Genomic DNA, 17762 nt, shown 5'->3' with positions numbered 1-17762 from the left:
CTTTACCTAGTGGTGTCACTGCTTTCTCTGTAACCTCAGCAACTTTCTTGTCCCCTTCCCTCCCTTCCCGTACCAGAGGAGGCAGCTATAGCTGTAAATAGGGCAGCAGAGCAGAAAAAGCTGAATTACTTCAGACAGCATCAATGCATGCTCTGCATAGATGGACTCTTTCTAAGTATTAGCAAAAAATTACATGATCTATCTGAATAAGGAGGGAGAATGTTTCAGTGGCACATTCCTTAAAAATTAAAGTGATAAAACTGTGTTGTAAGTGAAAATACCAGAAGTGTTTTTGTTGTTGTGAAAATGTGAGGGAGCTCTTCCTGGTGTGAGTCTGTGATAGAGACTGAATACAATCTAATTTTATGAGCAAAATGTACATCAGAAGAATATTAGAAGTATCGGAAGTCTGAACAGCTATATGACTTTAAGGGTTTGCTTGTAAAATGACAAGAAAATTAGACCCTAGTATTTCTCTCCAGCCCCTTCACTCCTTTTGTTTTTTCTTTTTCCCTTTATATGATGGGAAGCTTCACTGTGGACAGCTTTGAAATGACCAAACAAATTGCTTGCATGGCCTAGTTCAGAAGTTTTAAGGGACTATGGGGCAGTACACACGTGTCTACACATGTGTTTTATATCAGGGCGTATATCATACTTCAAATAAATACCTGTGGCAAGCAGGGCAGGGCTCTTGAAACAGCTGCTGGTAATTCGTGGACTAGTTGCTTAATACTTGCAAATGTTTTAAGAATTCATTATCACCTGTTTTTCCAGCGTGAGGGTTTGTATCAACAGGCAGCTGCTGCTTTCGGGCTGCAGCTCTAAGTGGTGTCACACACGTCGAGTGGAAATACCGTGTGCAGAGCCCCACGCGATCGCAGCGTTGTAGACTTGAACACTGGGGACTCTCAGAGGTACAAGAGGAGTCTCTGCTTTTGATCAGGCTCATTTATTGGAGGAATATGCATTTATAATGCAAAAGAGGCATAAGAAAGCATTAAAACTGAGCTTAAAACTGATTTTGCATGGTTAAATTTCAAGCTGTACTCCATACTCAGTCTACTCCAGTCACAACCCTTGTTGCTGTAGAGTGGTTTCCAGTTTATTGCCCTGTAATCCTCACAGAGGACAAACTACTATAGCCATGAAAAAAAAGCGCATATTTCTAAGAGCTGACTGTGGGGATCTGGGCCTGATGGGAAGAACTCCATGGAGAAAGAATCCTTCCCTGCTCCCAAAATAAATAAACAAATAGTGGTAAGAAGTACATTATATTTAGGAGAAGGAAGTGGGATTTTCTGAATTTGCTTCTCCTTTTTGTAATGTCTACACCCATACTACTTCGTTCTTTTAAGAAGGGAGAAAGGAGGTTCATGTATGTACAGGGAATCCTTGCACATCGTGCTACTGAAATGCTCCTGTTTGCATCATGGGGTACAGCAGATGCTGATTGTGGAACAAAATTGGAAGTGACAGCAAGATTTTAGATATGTTTAGAGGTGGCATGGGCTTTTTTGACAACCTCCTATAATTCAACTGGCTGGTACGTGCAAACTGCGATTGCCTCTTGGAAAATGCGCCGAGGGAGCTTTGTGAAGTGGAGCCTATGAAGTCATTCCCAGATGTGCGTCCGTAAGGTGGGGAGAACAGATTGCATCATTCGCTGATTTGTTGGTTTGGCAAAAGGCTCAGCTCGTTAACAGGCCTTCGGGTGTTCCAGGGTTACCGAGCTGCTCGCAGACTCGTCCTGGGGCTGGCTGTGCTGGGGAGGGCAGAGCACAGGGAGCCGTAAGGGCGCTGCGAGTAGTGACTCTTGTTTTGCAGTGGGGTGAAGTTTACTCTGCACCCCCAAGAAGAACAGGTTTGTTTGCAGAGCAGAACGGGCTGAGCTTGCTGCAGGGCTGAGCAATAAACCCAGAGCCTTCCCCTGCCTCAAATGCAGGAGGCTCCGTGTTCCCAGAGCTTCTGGTGCTGCTGACTTCTTCTGGAGCTTCTCCTGCCAAAGCAATCCTTTCTCCCTGCACTGGGCACTGGGGAGGCCAAACCTCCAATCCTGGGGTCAGTTTTGGGCCCCTCAGGACAAGAAAGCCCTTGAGGTGCTGGAGCGAGTTGAGAGAAGGGAACGGAGCTGGTGAGGGGCTGGAGCACAAGTGTGATGGGAGCGGCTGAGGGAGCTGGGGGTTCAGCTGGAGAACAGGAGCTGAGGGGAGACCTTCTGATCTCTGAACTGCCTGAAAGGAGCTTGGAGCCAGGGGGGGTTGGTCTCTGCTCCCAGGTAACAAGTGATAGAACAAGAGGAAATGGCCTCAAGTTGTGTCAAGGAACGTTCAGATTGGATATTAGGAAAAATTCCTTCCTGGAAAGGGTTGTTGGGCATTGGAACAGGCTGCCCAGGGCAGTGGTGGAGTCACCATCCCTGCAGGGGTTTAAAAGATGTGAAGATGAGACTCTTAGGGACATGGTTTAGTGCCAGTGTTGGGTTTACGGTTGGACTCCATGATTTCAAGGGTTCTGTTCGAACCAAAATGATTCCATGATTCCAGCCGCCTGTGCAGATCACCAGACCCGATGCGGTGATTTCGGAGCTGCACTCATGCAGCTGCTCGTTCATTCTCTGTGGTGCCTGAACCTTCCTTGCTGCCTGCGCCTCGACCTGCTCCTCACTATAGGAGCGGCACGTAAAGCTGGATGTAAAGGGCGATGAGGCTGTGGCACTGCGGTGCTTTGCGGACGTGTTTCCTAACCGTTTTTGACGCTGCAGGAAACTTTGCTGGCCCTTTCCTAGTGCTAGCACCATGCTGTAGACACTTCTATCACTGCCGTTGTTTTTTAGAGAACGGAGAGTTCTGTTGCGTTGACTCACATCACTTGTAAATCTAAACAATATTCTGATATGGGAAGTACATTGCAGCAGCTGGCATCAGGAAAGCTACTTGAAAAACATACTTTATGTTCTATGCACAAATGAGACAAGATCTCTAAAGTTGGCCCAGACATACTTTTGGATTTGCTGCATGCTTTGTTCTTGACGGCAAAAATTGGCAAGTTCAATAAGTCAGAAAAGAGTGTTCACTCCTTAGTAAATACTCACTTGGTCTTTTTTGTCTGCATAGCAAACACAGTATTAAATACTTTAACAGTCTTGCTGGATGAGGTATGGAATGCTGAACTGCTTTTCAGATCAGTCAAGTGGGTTTGAGCATTAGGGGTTTGTGTCGTTAGCATCTGAACACAGGAGTTTGAAGTTAAAAGGGAACTTATCAAAACAGTGATTATGCAGTTTGCTTTATTTCCTTATTTTTTAAACTTCAGAACTAGCTCAGGTGTGCAGCATCTCAGGATCATAAAACAAAGGGAAAAGAAGGTGTTTTACCCATACATGAAGTGCACAAAATTAATCAGGCTATTTGTCTGTCTCTCCTGCTCTTCTCCCTTTGCATCTGAATTATTTGTATTTATTCTCCCCTCACCTTGCTGTCCTTGTCCTCAGTAGGTGCAATCGTCAGTACAGTTGTGCTTTTGGAGATACAAGCAGCTCAGCCTGATGTCCTTAACTAAACTGGATGGGGAGTTCTGTGGGAATTTTGTCTGTCTGAAGCATGCAATATTTAATTTGGGGATTTTTCTACTCATGAAAGAATAAAATTAAGATAAGTTCACACTTACCCAACGAACATCTCACACCGCTTTTTGGGAAATTAAAGGGAGTTTTGCCATCTACTCTCATGGATGCCCTTGACTGAACCAACCACTGTTTTCAGCAGCAACTAAGTCAGTGTAAAGTATATATAAAATGCTGATTTGATAGTATTCCCTGTGGAAAACTAGCTATGTGATGCCGTTCTGGTTACTTTTTATTTTATTTACACAAAAATAGAGAAGTAAGTCATTTCTGGTCCTGCCAAATCGCTGGTACTTCTTGCTGTACTGAAAACATTCTGTAATACTCTTGAGAACCTTAGCCACATATTTTTAGGTAGGTATTGACATGGATGGATGATACATGAGCTGCTTTTTTCACACACCATCTTATGTTTCTCAAAAAATTGCATTTATTCAATCAAATATAGGCATTTGCGAAAGAAATCCAGCAAGGACACCGATACTTTGTCCAATGTCTGGACAGGCAGTTTAGCATCAATTTTCGTCGTCTTTTCTCATTAAGTTAAAAATTACTTTCAGATTGCTTTTCTTTTTTTTTTCTGATTAGCTTTCTCCAGATGTATTTTTCCACCTTGCTGCTTCCAAGTAAGCTGCCTATTTTCTCCAAATTGTTTTTGCATATCCTACAGACCCCCGTATTTTCCCTATTCCAACTCTGTGTCTTCTGGCTTCTTGCAAAATTGGATACCATGGAGCAAGTTTCACTGCCCCTGTTTCTAATAGAATATGCAAAGTAGGATTAGCCCCAGCTTTGAACCCTGCCGGAGGCAGCTCTGGGAACAGCAATTACAGACACAGGGATATTCTCCATGACTTGGATGTGGCTTCCTTCCAGTTTTTCCGCATCTTGGCGCGCTTGCATCGCACTAGTGCTGCTCAATGGAGACTCTTCTGGAGACATGTCTGAAGAGCCAGAACTCTGTAGTTTTTGCCTCGTCCTTTGCTTTCTGCTTTTCTTCCTGCTATCTTTTATGTTGATGTCCTTGGAGCCTGTCTTATCAATGTTGTTCCAGTTATGTGGAAGCTCAGATAAGCATTGCTAGTAGCAGATGAGGCTTATTTAGATATTGCTATTCCTTGACATTTGGTGCTCTGGAAGAGTCAAAAACTGTTCTTTATGGATCTGTGTGCACTCTGTTCACCTATGCTCACTCTGACCAGTATCTGACAGGTTAATACTTATAGAAGCATCTCTTTAGCCCATAAGAATCTCTGCATCTCAAATTGCACTAAGTGTGGAAATGTTAATTGCTCCAATCAAAGGCTCAATTGTTTGAGATTCTAAGGTCCCTGTGAAATGCTGAGTGCCACCATTCTGTGCTGCTGTCAAGAAGCAGCCCTGGTGTGTTATGTTAATCTTGTTCTCCTTGCTGAAATGTGCCTGGGATCTCCTCCCAGCCTAAGCATTTCCTGATAGAACTCATCTTTGTTCAGCCAGGCTTAATCCTTCCTCGTCCCTGCCCTCCCTGTGCTGTACCTGCCCACCCATCCATGGCCTCCATGAAATAACCAGCTGTCCAGAAGTGCCCTAAGACTCTGCAAGGGTGTTTCCAATCTAATTTCACTCATTCACATTCTTTGCCTCTTGGTACATTCCTTTCAAGACAGCTGTGTGAGACAAGGCTATGGCTGCAGCCTACGCTTGAAAGTCAGTAAGTGCTGGGCCAAAATCTCCGCTCCAGTGGAATGATATCAGCAAAGAATTTGGCCCTGAGCCTCCAACAGATCAGCCAGGGAGAATGCTGTATGGTCCCGTGATCCTTCTTCACCCAGACCATCCTACAAGCACTATAATACCACTTACCCTGCTTTGCTTAGATGAGGGGGGTGTCTAGATGCTTCAACTAATAAAAAAAATCAAATTCAGAAAGTGGGCGATATGGAGACAAGTGGGATTTAGCTAATTTGTTGGCCTGAAATAGCTGGTGTTTCCCAATCTCAAACCTGTAAAGCTTGGCTGCTCTTCATAAATGATGCTCTGAAAAACATGGAGCACTTGCTTCAAGAGAATTAAACTCATCAAACTGGCGTTTTCTTGTTCTTTTTCCACCTGTTTTTTGTAGCTCTTTTGGCCAATGAAACACAAACAGTGTAATCAATAAAACCCCCCTTTTTTTTTTTAAGGCACTCAAGAGCTTATGTAAAATCTTTGGAATTTGTTAGCATGATAACATTGTTATGCTCTCCTAGCTGATAGGAATATCAAAGCCAGCTAAGAATAACTCTGCAGCAGACAGAGAAGATTGGATTTGTTTCCTGGAATGAAAGCAAAAAAGCATGTACGAATTGCTCAGTTTCTAACAACTGAGGAAAAACATTTAGCTGTCGTGAAAACAAATGGGCACTTAAAACACTCATCTCCCTTTCTTAACAATGTCATTAAAAGAATCAAAATATGGTTAGTTTTTGCTGAATATTTGAAAGTTTCCAAGATTTTCCACATCTCTTTTTTTCTTTTTTTGAATGCTGCGATGGTACATGAAACTTCTGCTGCATGCAGTGTTCTCCAAACCTTGTTCTCTGGTAGAAACTCCAAATAAACTTGGTTTTCTGGAGAAGTTATCACTGGAATTTGTGAGGCTTTGAGTCTAGCCTAGGCTTTTCTAAAAATCAATCTTGCTTCTTTGGAAATGTGAGAAATGATAGTTTCTCATCACTTTGATTCTCCAAAATGTAATGGGCTGACATTAAACTTTCAATTTTTTCAAAGCAGAAAGTTAAGGTGAAAGAGATTAAAGAGATGACCATCCCAAAGCCTCACCAATAAAACCTGCTGGGAATTGGGCAACCTAATATCCAACCACCACAAACGTTGTTTGTGGGCAGTTTGTATGTGGAAAGTGGTAGAAATATAAAGTTGAGGTGTTTGTTACAGAGGCAGTTTGGATATCTCAGCCAGGCTGTTCTGCGGTGCTTTGGGTCTGTGGTTTTGCAGAGTGTCTGACTATGAACCTCTGATTAGGGAATGCAAAAGAGAAACTCCTCTTTCATTTTAGACACATTGAAGTACATATATGTGGTTTTCTTTCTTGCAAAGGGCCTTAAAAATGGGCACTAAGTTTTCACAAAGGACAATTTAAATCACGCGCACACGTTTTCTTAAAGATTAGTCACATGATGCGGCCTTATTGTTCAGAGCAAACACAGGCATTGCTGTTTTGCCAGCTTTTTTGCAAGATTATTACAAATATTGTAGTGTTTGGATTTGTTTATAGACTGGTGATAACCCCAGTTTAAAGAGCGGGAGAAGAAAGAGCTTTGTTTTCATGCTTATAGGGGAAAAGTTGACAATCTGGTCTGATTTCATCCTGTATTCTCAAAAAAAAAAAAAATGCAAATGAAAAAGAAAAAGTTGGGTTTTATTTTTTGTTTTATTTAGTTGGGTTTTTTGTTTGCTTGGTTTTTACATTTAGTTCATGTAACTTTCTTAGCCAATTTCATGGGTTTTCCAGCGGTTTTTTTGAGAGCTAACTCAGTTTCTCCCCTCTAAGTGCCTTGGTTTGACAAAAGGGACATGGTTTATGGGAAAAACCCTCAGGATGAATTCACAGGAGCTGGGCAGAGTGGGTCACGAGCACAGTGTCCACCAGAAGATTTTTACCAGGTGTCCAGCCAAAGTCCTAGAGATGGAGTCTCTGATGACACGTCTCAAGTCGTGGTCCAATCTTCTGAAAAAATAACCTGAAACAATGTCCTGGAATCCAGGTACTGAACTTGAGTACCTTTAATTTCTCTGTAGTTCCATTTCCCATCTTCCTGAGAGCAGGGTAAAAATGTTGTGTATCTGAGGACAATATTTGTGTGTTAGTCCTGTAGTCTGGAGCACTGTGGGATGTGGTAGCTGGGGTGAAACGCATATATATATGTGTGTGTGTAGATATATATATGTATGTGTGTGTATATATATATGTATGTATGTGTGTGTGTGTGTATACATATATATATATATATATGCTCTGCCTTCCAGCACCATGTGCTAATGTAATGCCAGGTAACTGGTGTCACCACAAGAACTTCGTTATACCTGTGCCACAAACTGCCAAATTAAAAAGACAATTATTTTTTTAAGGGGCTCCTCCTCTCCTAAAGTTGCAACCTGGCTAACATACGTCATATAGCTTGGTAATTGTTGTTTTAGTGGACATGTATACATATAGAAAAGGAAGAAGTGATGATCTAGCGAAGAAAGGTGCCTGAAACAGGAATTGCCCAGCTAAAGGACCTCTGGTCCTTTCAGATCCCTGCGAATGGCGCTTTAGGTGGTTACTGCCCTTGGACAAATTTCAGCAGTTTTGGCAGCATCTCCCCTCTGATGTGCAAATGCAAAATACTGACTTTAAAAAAAAAAAAAAAATTGGGATCTACATTAAAAAACCCAACAGTACTCCCCAGTATAAGCCACCTGATGCTTTCTGTCCTTCCTTTAGGAGTGACTGTTCCCTGGGAGCCAGGGAAGGGACCAGGCTCCGCCAGGGCCATCCCGCAGGTTGTCTCCTGCCACCGAGTCCCTCTCATCAGCACCTTCACCACTCCTACCCAGCTCCAGCCCTCCGGAGAAATCTTCTGTGAGGTTTTCTTGGGTGGCTCTTTGATCTGGGGCTCCCAGCTCAGCCAGACATCGTGTCCCCGCAGGCTGAGCCTGGGAGCCTGGCCCTGTCCTGTCATTGTCTCCCAGCCTTGCTGGGAGGTTGCCTGTCTCTTGTTTTCCTGTTGCCTCTCAGCTTCTTTCCTCTCTCCTCCCCCAAGGCTTCTATTAATGCAGATCCATTAATTCTCACAGGAAAATCAGATCATCAAGCACACCGTGTTCCTGGAGTTACTGCATATCAGTTTTCTGATGTATAAGTAGCAGAGGGCACTGGGACAGAAGTAAATGTTCTTGTGACCAAGGTGGGTTGAGATTGCTCAGCAGTAAGCGAAAGGGTTTTGGTACACAAGAGGCTAATGAATAAACAGGGAGAGGCTGATTATTTGAGCAAAATGACCATTTCATTCCAAAAAAGCTAATTTTGGTTATGTTAGCAGGAACGTAGCTCGTCTGTGTCCATGGCTTTGCAGCAAAGAAAATAAAAATTTATTTTAATGCATCTCTTTCTCTCCAGGGTCTCTGTTCTCCTCAAGATGTTATACCTGCAGAAGCTATTTGTGAAATGGTTTCCAGATGACAAAGGAGTTTAATTCTCCCCCCAAAATGAGAGGGTGGCCGAATGCCTATACCTCTATCAGAAGTCGCAGTAACTTTTTCCATGCCTGGTTTCCTGCTGCTTGGGAGGCAGAGTGTGAGAGAGCTGCTCTCCCCACAAACTTCAACTCTGATCTTAATCCTCCCTGTCCCAGTGGATGCTACTGGTTCCCAGTATTGCAGCTAAGCCAGCTTTCCACAGCATATTGTACCATATGTGTGTTTACCCCTCGATAAGCCTCACCTTGCAGCCCAGGTGATGGGGGTAATCGACATTTTTCATCATTTTCACCTGTTACAATATCTGATTCAGTTTCTGGAGGTCATTTGGTGTATTCTTCTATTTCCTGTACAGGTATCTGAATTTTTAAAAGCAGTGATGTGCACAACCTTGTCATCCGCTTGCAGACTCATAAACGTAAAAGTTCTTCTTTAACACAAAATTTACCTTGGCAAAAATCTGTTCCCTCTGTTTGCTTATAGAAAATTGAACAAGGGCTGGAAGGAGAGACAGTTCAAGAGTCAAAAAAAAAAAAAAAAAGAGTACCTTTTTACATCTGCGGCTCAGTTCTAAATTGATGCTTTGAGAGGTCTAACTGGTACCATTACTGCATCTTAACATTAAAAGGAGATGCACAGTCCTACTAAGGGCTGGACTGAATTCTGAAGAAGGAGAGATTAACTTAGTTTTTTTCACGCAAGCTGGCACCACAGTTGAATGCCCAGAGTTTGGGCAGGATGCACATGGAGTCAGCTGGGAAACTAACTCGGCTAAATTAAATCTCTGTAGCCCCAGCATTTTATCCGAAATATCTCGATTGGGCATTTGGTAAGCAATGAATCTACCTAGTACTTTGCTGTGGGATAGATATTATAGACATTTAGTCTATAGTTATTGTATGACATGTTATAAACATGATAATGATCTCCCTGGGTAGAGACTCAATTAATTCCTTGGGCGCTGGCAGCTTATATATGCAATTTGGTGTATCTGAAATGCAAAGCCTTAATTAGCTGTAAAGCCATTCTTTTGTGTTATAATAAACCCACAGGAAACCTAAAACATGCAACTAATTAAAACTGCTCCATTTCCTTATAGGTAAAGAAAAAACACCTGTGTGACTTTAGGAGCTGGGACTTACAAATCGAGAGCAGGAATAAAAAGGGTTGGTTTAGATTTACAGCTGTAAACAAACCAAGTTTCAGTGGAAGTTGTTGAAAACTTTTTTTCCTCTATCTTGAGAGGTTGCGAAGGTGCCGAACACCAGCAATTAAACGAGGTTGCCCCGCGTTCTCCCCCCGCCAAGCCGGGGTTGGATCCTGCGGGGCTGCGGCCGCCGCCCGACCCGGGGCGGGGGGGGAGGACGCGGGGAGCGTCGGGCTCGATCGCTGCGGCCTTTCCTCGGGGGAACCTCATGGGAGGAGCCTCCAACGAGCAGCTCCAAGCTCCTACTCCTCGGCCTTTTTTTTTTTTTTTTTTTTTTTCCTTTCTTTTTTCCCTGTACGTTCCGGAGCTCGCCCGAGCCGCAGCGATCGGGAGCGGGGCTGGTTTGCGGCAGAGCCGCCGCTTCCCTGGGCGGGATGGTGGAAACGGCAGGAATCGGGGTTCAAGCGAGGGGTTGGTGCGGGGTGTTGTGTTGGCACCGAGGATGACTGAGAAGAGAGAAGCTGGTGATTATTTCCCGGCCTTGGTAAGTCGAGATTTTGCGAGGGGAAAGTGAGCCGAGGAAATAACAAAAGCAACGTGCGGTTCTAGCCTGTGTCAGAAATGAGAAGTTCGCTCTTGTTTGTTGCTGCTTTTCTCTCTCCAAAGATTGTTGCGCTTTTATTTTTCCTCCTTTGAGCAACTGTTTGGAAAGTAACACTTCTAGCGAGTGAAGTGCTCCAATGCCCTGGGAGAGGATTCGCTCTCCCCATCTCCAATAAAGGGACGAGATGGGGTTTTTTGTGGCTCCTGCCATGGCTTGTGCTCGGCCGGAGTTGTCAGGGGGTGCCGGAGGCTTGTGGGGTGGGGTGGGGGGTTCGATCGCACTTCTGGGTTCAGGTTTACTGGCTGGAATTTGGAGGCTTTTAAATTCTGCAGCGATGACATCAGGACGTGACTGAGAGCCCTTCGGAGGCTCTAAAAGCTGCACGGTGGTGACGTGATGGGATTTTTATAATGGTTGACAGTTATTACAGTAAATATGCTTATTCATCCCGTGCAGGCGTGATTTGTACTTCTAACACTTTTATGTGGCTTTTCTGTTGTCCCTCTTTTTGCTTGCAAAGGAAGTAATACTGTAACACGTGTTTCAGTCCCCTTAAGTCTTTTAATCTAACATAATTGTATTTGTTTGTTTAATGCAATAACTCACCATAACCTTAAGGTTTTAAGGTGACCACAGTAATGTGGAATACTCTGGCAAAAAAAAAAAAAATCATTTTTTCCATTTTATGGATATGACTAATCACATCAATGATCGATCTAGATACATGTGTTACAAAAATTAGGGAAACTTCTAAGCAAGAAGGGGTGGGTGGCAGAGGAAGCCCAGGCCCTCAGGTAATGTGTGACTAAACGCCGTCCCCTTCCAAGATAACTCCTATCTTGTCAGGATTTCCACGAGCGCTGCCAGAAAAGTATCGCTTCTGAGAATTACTCTCTATCATCACATGCGTGGATCACCTGACAGCGATAGCACTGGCATCCCGCTCCGCCGGGTGATTCGGAGGTACCTGCAGGGGTTGCCAGCTGCTGGGTTTCCTGGGCTGCTTTTCATAGGTGGGGTATTGCCTTCAGGAGGTCTTTTAAAAGATGCTTCCATTTCTCCAGAATGCAGTCGCTGCATTTGTTTTCCTTTCTTACTTTCTTAGTAGGGAAGTTTGCAGTAAGAGAAGGGACTCCCGTGTTGCTGGAAGCACAACCTTCTGTCCAGAGCTGGGCTCTGCCACGTTCTCCCATGCACTGTAGGAAGCCTTTGGGAGATGCAGCTGATTCCTGTTGTTCAGCCTGGGTGACGCCGGTTCCCTTCCGTGGGGACAGGAGCGACTCAGGTGCTGCCCAAGCTGCAGTGGACTGTGCTGGCTCTCCCTGGGTGCTCTGGGCACGGTCACCCAGCGTCCAGACCTGTTCTGCTGATGGCTGGAGTCCAGCTCAGAGGAAGAGAATAATTCCCCCAAGAGACTGTTCTGGTATCTCGATGGTGATGTCTTTTTTTCTCCATAAGTGCAGAGATGCTGCCATGCACAGTACTGTACATCAGACCCATGTGTCATAGAATCACAGGATAGTTTGGGTTGGAAGGGACCTTCAGAGCTCATCCAGGGCCCCCCCTGCCATGAGCAGGGACATCTGCACCAGCTCAGGTTGCTCAGAGCCCCGTCCAGCCTGGCCTGGGATGTTTCCAGGGATGGGGCATCCACCACCTCTCTGGGCAACCTGGGCCAGTGTCCCCTCTGTGACAGTGATTTTACTTGTTTAATTAGCACATACTCAGCTCATCTCTTGGATACCTTCATTACTGTGTTTGTACAGCACCCAGCTTAGCAGGACTCAGCCTGGCTGAGACGTGCAGAAGGTCCTGGAGTGTAAATAGGACGTCCTGATGTGGGACACTTAAGGCATAGTTTCTTCTTCAGAGCACAGAAGGAATTTGAGAGATCTTTCAAAATCACATATTTAAATGCATAAGTAAGTCTTTGTTTGGTTTACAAAAGTCAGTATATTTCCCTAAACTTCAACTTTTGACTGTTAGTGTGTGTTTAGCTGTTAAAAGTAAAGCCTTCGTTATATCTGTGCATAGTGACCAGCAGAAGTAACCAGTGCCCCCCAGTCACTGTGGTCACAGAGCTTTTAAAGCTCTTGGTGGCATATGGACTTGCCCTGGAGGACATCATTTGGTAGTATGGATGTCCCTTTAGTTCACTAGGAAATAAAGCTAGATTATCCTTTACAATCTTAGAATCTCATATTTTTCCTAAAATTCTATTAATATTTAAATCGATCTACAATTACCTCACAAGAAGTACCACAGGGGAAAAAAAAAAAAAGGTGGTTTTAGTTTGTTTTTAATCCTGTGCTGGTACCTTTTGCAGCACTCCTGAGCTGTTTCTTGTGCAAGATTAGTTTTAGTTTCTGATACCAGTAATGCTGATTTGCGATCTGATAAATAGCTTCTTACCTCCTACTCTGCTATATTATATTGACAGGAATCCAAATAACAATAATGAAAATACTTTTAAAGAATAGAAATACCAAAGGTGCACAGAGTCACTGTAGCAGGTTATTGTTGGATTTTCTACACATGAAGTTTATTTCCATGAATGTGGCTAATGTATGAGATAAACTACAAAATAAAGAGAAGGTAAAGATGAATATTATGAAGTAATTACTTAATAAAGTAGAAGTTGTTTTATGAGCTAAAATGTATTTGAATGAATTTGAGCTCCTGTAGATGCTGCTAGGTCTTTTTCCCTTGCAAAGAATTGCAGTGCAAGAGCTTATTGGAAATAGTAAATCCTCTCAATATTTTTCTGCAATGACTTAATATCTTTTTCTTATGCGTGTGTAAACTGGGACTCAAAAAAATGACTCTTTCGTCTGAGTTTTTACAAAGCCGAGTATGAAATCTATAAGATTTTATCCATCAACCTTGCTCTACCCAGTGAGCAACATCTTGTGTCTCGAAGAAAATGAAATAGCGGGTGCTGAGAGCTCAGTCCTGCCTTGCGGTGGTTGGTACCATTTTCCAAAGAGCTCTGGAGTAAGGGCAGGATCTATAAATCTTACCGTTATCTCATTAAAAACAACCAAATGTTTGGGACTAGGAGATAGCAGGGCTTGAAACGCTTATTGGTTTCCCTTGGAGTAAAGTTAGAGCTGTTGTTGTCTGTTCAAAGGGAGCCACATCCAGCTCTGCTGATTGGAAAAACATGGACAGGGAGCAAATGCCAAGACCTGGAGCTGCCTTCTGTCTCTGGCACCAGCATCAAAATATTTTAAAACTTTAGTATGAAATTGGTGTTTTAAGCTTTGCATCTCACAGATGTCAGTAGGAGAACAACACGTGGACCCATCGAGCATCCAGCCCTTGCTGCGCTCGCAGGGTTGGCACCGAGGAGCCGACCCTTCTGGCCTCTGTGCTTTTTAACATATTTTAAGTACATCTCGTGCCTTGATTCAAAAACATTCTTAGGTAGAAAGAGGTCAGAAATCCTATATTTAAACAGAAGAAATTTCATAGACTTATGCAATTATTTCTTGTTCATTCATTGATATTTACCGACTCCTATGGGTCAAGCTTTGCCTGAAACTTGCTACTTGTGTACCTGCCTTCTACCAGTGACTTGGAAATTCTTTTTTCAAGAATAAGCAGAGCCCTTAAAAGTGAAGTTATGAAACTTAAGAGCCTAAGGACACTTGATGGGCAACATCTTTCACTTGTGACACACTAATCTTGGTCTTTGGGCTGAATTTAGTTTGCTCGCTGCAGCTGTCAGTAAGCAACTGTTTGTCAAACTGTGAGGTATTTTCCTTTGAGAAGTATTTCAGTCATGCTTGTCGTAAGCAGAATTTAGAAGTCATTTTAAGCAGATCCTCTTCCAGACTTGACTCAGAACTCGGGCGGTGGAATGGAAAGAGCACGTGGCCTTTTTACAGAGCTCGAGTCATGAAACGAGTTGCCCCAAAAGGCCGGTTGCCGCAAAGGACTTCACAGCAGGGACCTGGTGACGGGCACCCGTGAGGCAATGCCCAGGAATGTCGCTTGTGGAACAAGTCTGAGCGGCTTTGGGGCAGCTCGGTTGTTTGCGCCGCAGAGAGCAGGGTGCCTTGGCAAGGAGCAGCTTCGCCATCACCTCCCCGAGCCCGAGTTTCAAGTTACGTTGTCCGTAGCCTGGATGAAAATCACTGTCTGGGAGTTGTTTGTACAGCAGATGTGAGTGACGGAGGGCAAAGGCTTCGCTTCTCGCCAGACTAGGGCACACAAGAGCTTCAGCTGCAGTTCTGGTTTGTGCTGGACTTCACGGGAAAGACCCTGAGTGTTCTGTCAGACAGAATAAGACCTGCCCATCTGCCTTTTACTCCTTAGGTAAGGAGTACTCCTTTGGAGTGCTGTGTCCAGTTCTGGGCTCCCCAGTTTAAGAAGGACAAGGGATTACTGGAGGGAGTCCAGTGGAGGATTGACGAGGGGTCTGGAGCATCTTCTGAGGAGAGACTGAGAGAGCTGGGGCTGTTCAGCCTGGAGAAGAGAAGCTGAGAGGGATCTCATCAGTGTTTATAAATATCTCCAGGGTGGGTGTCAAGAGGATGGACCAGACTCCTTTCAGTGGTGCCCAAGGACAAGGGTGAGGGGTAACAGGCACAGACTGAAGCATGGGAGGTTCCATCTGAACATGAGGAGAAACTTCTTTCCTGTGAGGTGCCAGAGCCCTGAACAGGCTGCCCAGAGAGGTTGTGGAGTCTCCTTCTCTGAGACATTCAAACCCGCCTGGACACGACCCTGTGTGATCTGCTCTGGTGACCCTGCGTTAGCAGGTGGGTTGGACTGGATGATCTCCAGAGGTCCCTTCAGCCCCAACCAGTCTGGGATGCTGTGATATAAGAAGTAAGTTGTCGAGATCTGCTTTCTAAATGCTCAGTTTAAGGCAAAGCTGAGGGGGGACCCCAGTTTGTGCTGTAACCATACACATCTTAGCGATGAGTGAAAACCTTGAAGCTGGAGGAGTTTAGAACTTGTAAATGTCTTAGCTCAGAGCTTCTTATAACAGGCTGAGACCTCAAGTGTGATTAAACCAGAGAACGTGTGGACGATTAATTGCTTACTAGTTTAATGAGACAGAAGTAATATTGTAAGTTTTAAAAAAATATTCAGTGTTCTAGGCTGTTATCTGCGAACTGCACTTGGTGCAGTGGCTTAGCCCTGTGGTGGTGGAACAGAGGGGAGGATGATGCTTGGCCTGTTAAGGATGCTGCGGACAAACAAGGTGCTCTGAGTGCAGAACGAGGCTGTGATAACTGTGGAAATGAAGAACAGAAACATTGGCTTACAATGGATCCCAGGAGTAATTAATTAAAAATAAAATAAATCAGAAAACAAGCTTGACAAATCATTTTTCCCATATGAATGTGCTACAGAATCCTTTAGATGAACTATGTGAAGTGTGAGCGTATTCAGATGGTAGTCTTCAGTCGTTACCAGAATAACACTGACAGCATTATAGAGCAGTTTAACTCCTTGTTATGTTCTTTGAACCAAAATTAAACTACAGCAGCGAATCTGAACTGCTGGATTTGCGGTTAGGTGAGGAAGTCATTGTCTAGTCTTAAAACTGATATCCAGGATTTAGGGATATTTATTTTTAAGCTGAAATTCCAAATGCTGAGTGCCCATTTTAAGTTTATACACTTCTGCTCAAATCTGTCTGTGTACGGTACCGTCCGTCTGTGTACAGGGTTGTATTCTCTTGGTAGTACAGGAAACAACATGGACAGACGGGGGTTCAGGAAAGTGGTGCCTCAAAACTGACCCACGTGGGTGAACCCACAGATGTGAAATTGGAACCCCAGTTAAAGGTCACAATTTATGATTTACAAAAACCTGAGGATTTCAGTGAGTTCCAGGGAAAACTGACATTCCAGGGCCCTGATCTCTGGGTGGCCATATGGGAAAGTCAGGTTGAAGTAGGCAACAAAAACATCATTTTCAGTAGGTTCCCATGGTTTGGTGTCTGTTAAAAACAAACAAAACCCTCTTCTTCAGCAAAGCTCCTTTCCTTATTGATTCAAGAGTGTGTTTCCAAATTGTTTTCTTTTAGCCACATGGTTCTGGTACTCAGTTGCGCGCTGTGTTCCCTGGCATGGGACAAGGCTGGTGTCTCCCTGCCTGTGGTCCCTGTGACACCCGGGACACCTTTTTCCGACTCTGTGCCCCTGGCAGGCAAAAGCTGGACTTGAGCTCCCTCTGCGTTACCTGGTTTCTGAGCAAGGAAGCCTTGCCATTTCTCTTGTCGAAGCAGCAGCTCGTTTTCTCATTTGCTTTTAAAAATCAGAATCCAAGTGGGGTTAATTTGCTGCTGGATTGTACTGTCTCGTTGCTCCCGCTATTGTAACACCGACAAAAATCCAGTGATATCAGTCAGGTGGGAACAGTAGAGCTGTGCACAAAAGCAATTTATATTAAAAAAAGCTAACTTTCGCTGTGTTCCCCAACACACAAATTAAAGCTATAATCTGGGGGTTCAGGAGGGGAAGTGACAGTAGTTCTGCAATAGCTCAGACCTCTAAGGCTGCCTTTTCCCGTGTCTTTTCTCTCTGCAGCCCTTGTGGGCCAGGTGATGATATACAGTTGGCTTCTCCCCTTGATCCTTCTGAGGAACCCTTTGCTGTTTCCACGGCGGATGGAGATGTTGGCCCCACGGATGCTGCTGAGCTGACTGAGGCGAGGTATCATACGGAGCTATTGCGGGGAGTGCTGGGGAGCAGCTGCAAACTGCTTACTGGTGTGGGCTGGTGGAGGACCCCCAAAGTCAGCATTAGCCAAGAAATTACTGTCACTCTTCCTATATAGATATATGGCTGGTATGGCCGGTTCCTGATGGGTTTGCTGAGTCTATCTGTAGTTCGTGGAGCATCTGTCAGTAGAAATCTTTACCAGAATGTAAACCTCCCTCTACCAAAACCTTAGAAGGAAGATGCTGTTTACCTTTTCCTGAGACTGAGTCACTTTGGAACATAGGAAGGTCATAGAATCACAGAATGTCCTGAATTGGAAGGGACCCACCAGGATCATCAAGTCCAACTCCTGTCCCAGCACAGGACAACCCCACAGTTCACACCTTGTATCCGAGGGTGTCATTTAGTCACTTTTTGAACACTGTCAGGCTTGGGGCCGTGACACCTCCCTGGGGAGCCTATTCCAGTGTCCAGCACCCT

The 17762-nt window shown here is 44.3% G+C and overlaps 1 protein-coding gene across 13 annotated transcripts in view; it reads left to right on the top strand.

The window, feature by feature from the left end:
• Positions 1-17762, top strand: part of TACC2 (transforming acidic coiled-coil containing protein 2) — a 145337-nt gene that overhangs the window by 43730 nt on the left and 83845 nt on the right. For 12 of the 13 annotated variants that reach the window (XM_065639051.1, XM_065639056.1, XM_065639055.1 and 9 more), the window contains one exon: positions 17148-17273. The exons of the other annotated variant lie outside the window; for it this stretch is intronic. In XM_065639051.1, coding sequence (XP_065495123.1) covers positions 17148-17273 — 126 coding nt within the window. The remainder of the gene's footprint in view (positions 1-17147; positions 17274-17762) is intronic. 13 annotated transcript variants of the gene reach the window in all.

This window comes from Caloenas nicobarica, chromosome 7 (assembly GCF_036013445.1).
Source record: "Caloenas nicobarica isolate bCalNic1 chromosome 7, bCalNic1.hap1, whole genome shotgun sequence".
In the NCBI taxonomy this organism is placed as follows: Eukaryota; Metazoa; Chordata; class Aves; order Columbiformes; family Columbidae; genus Caloenas; species Caloenas nicobarica.
This window is presented reverse-complemented; position numbering and strand designations above follow the sequence as displayed.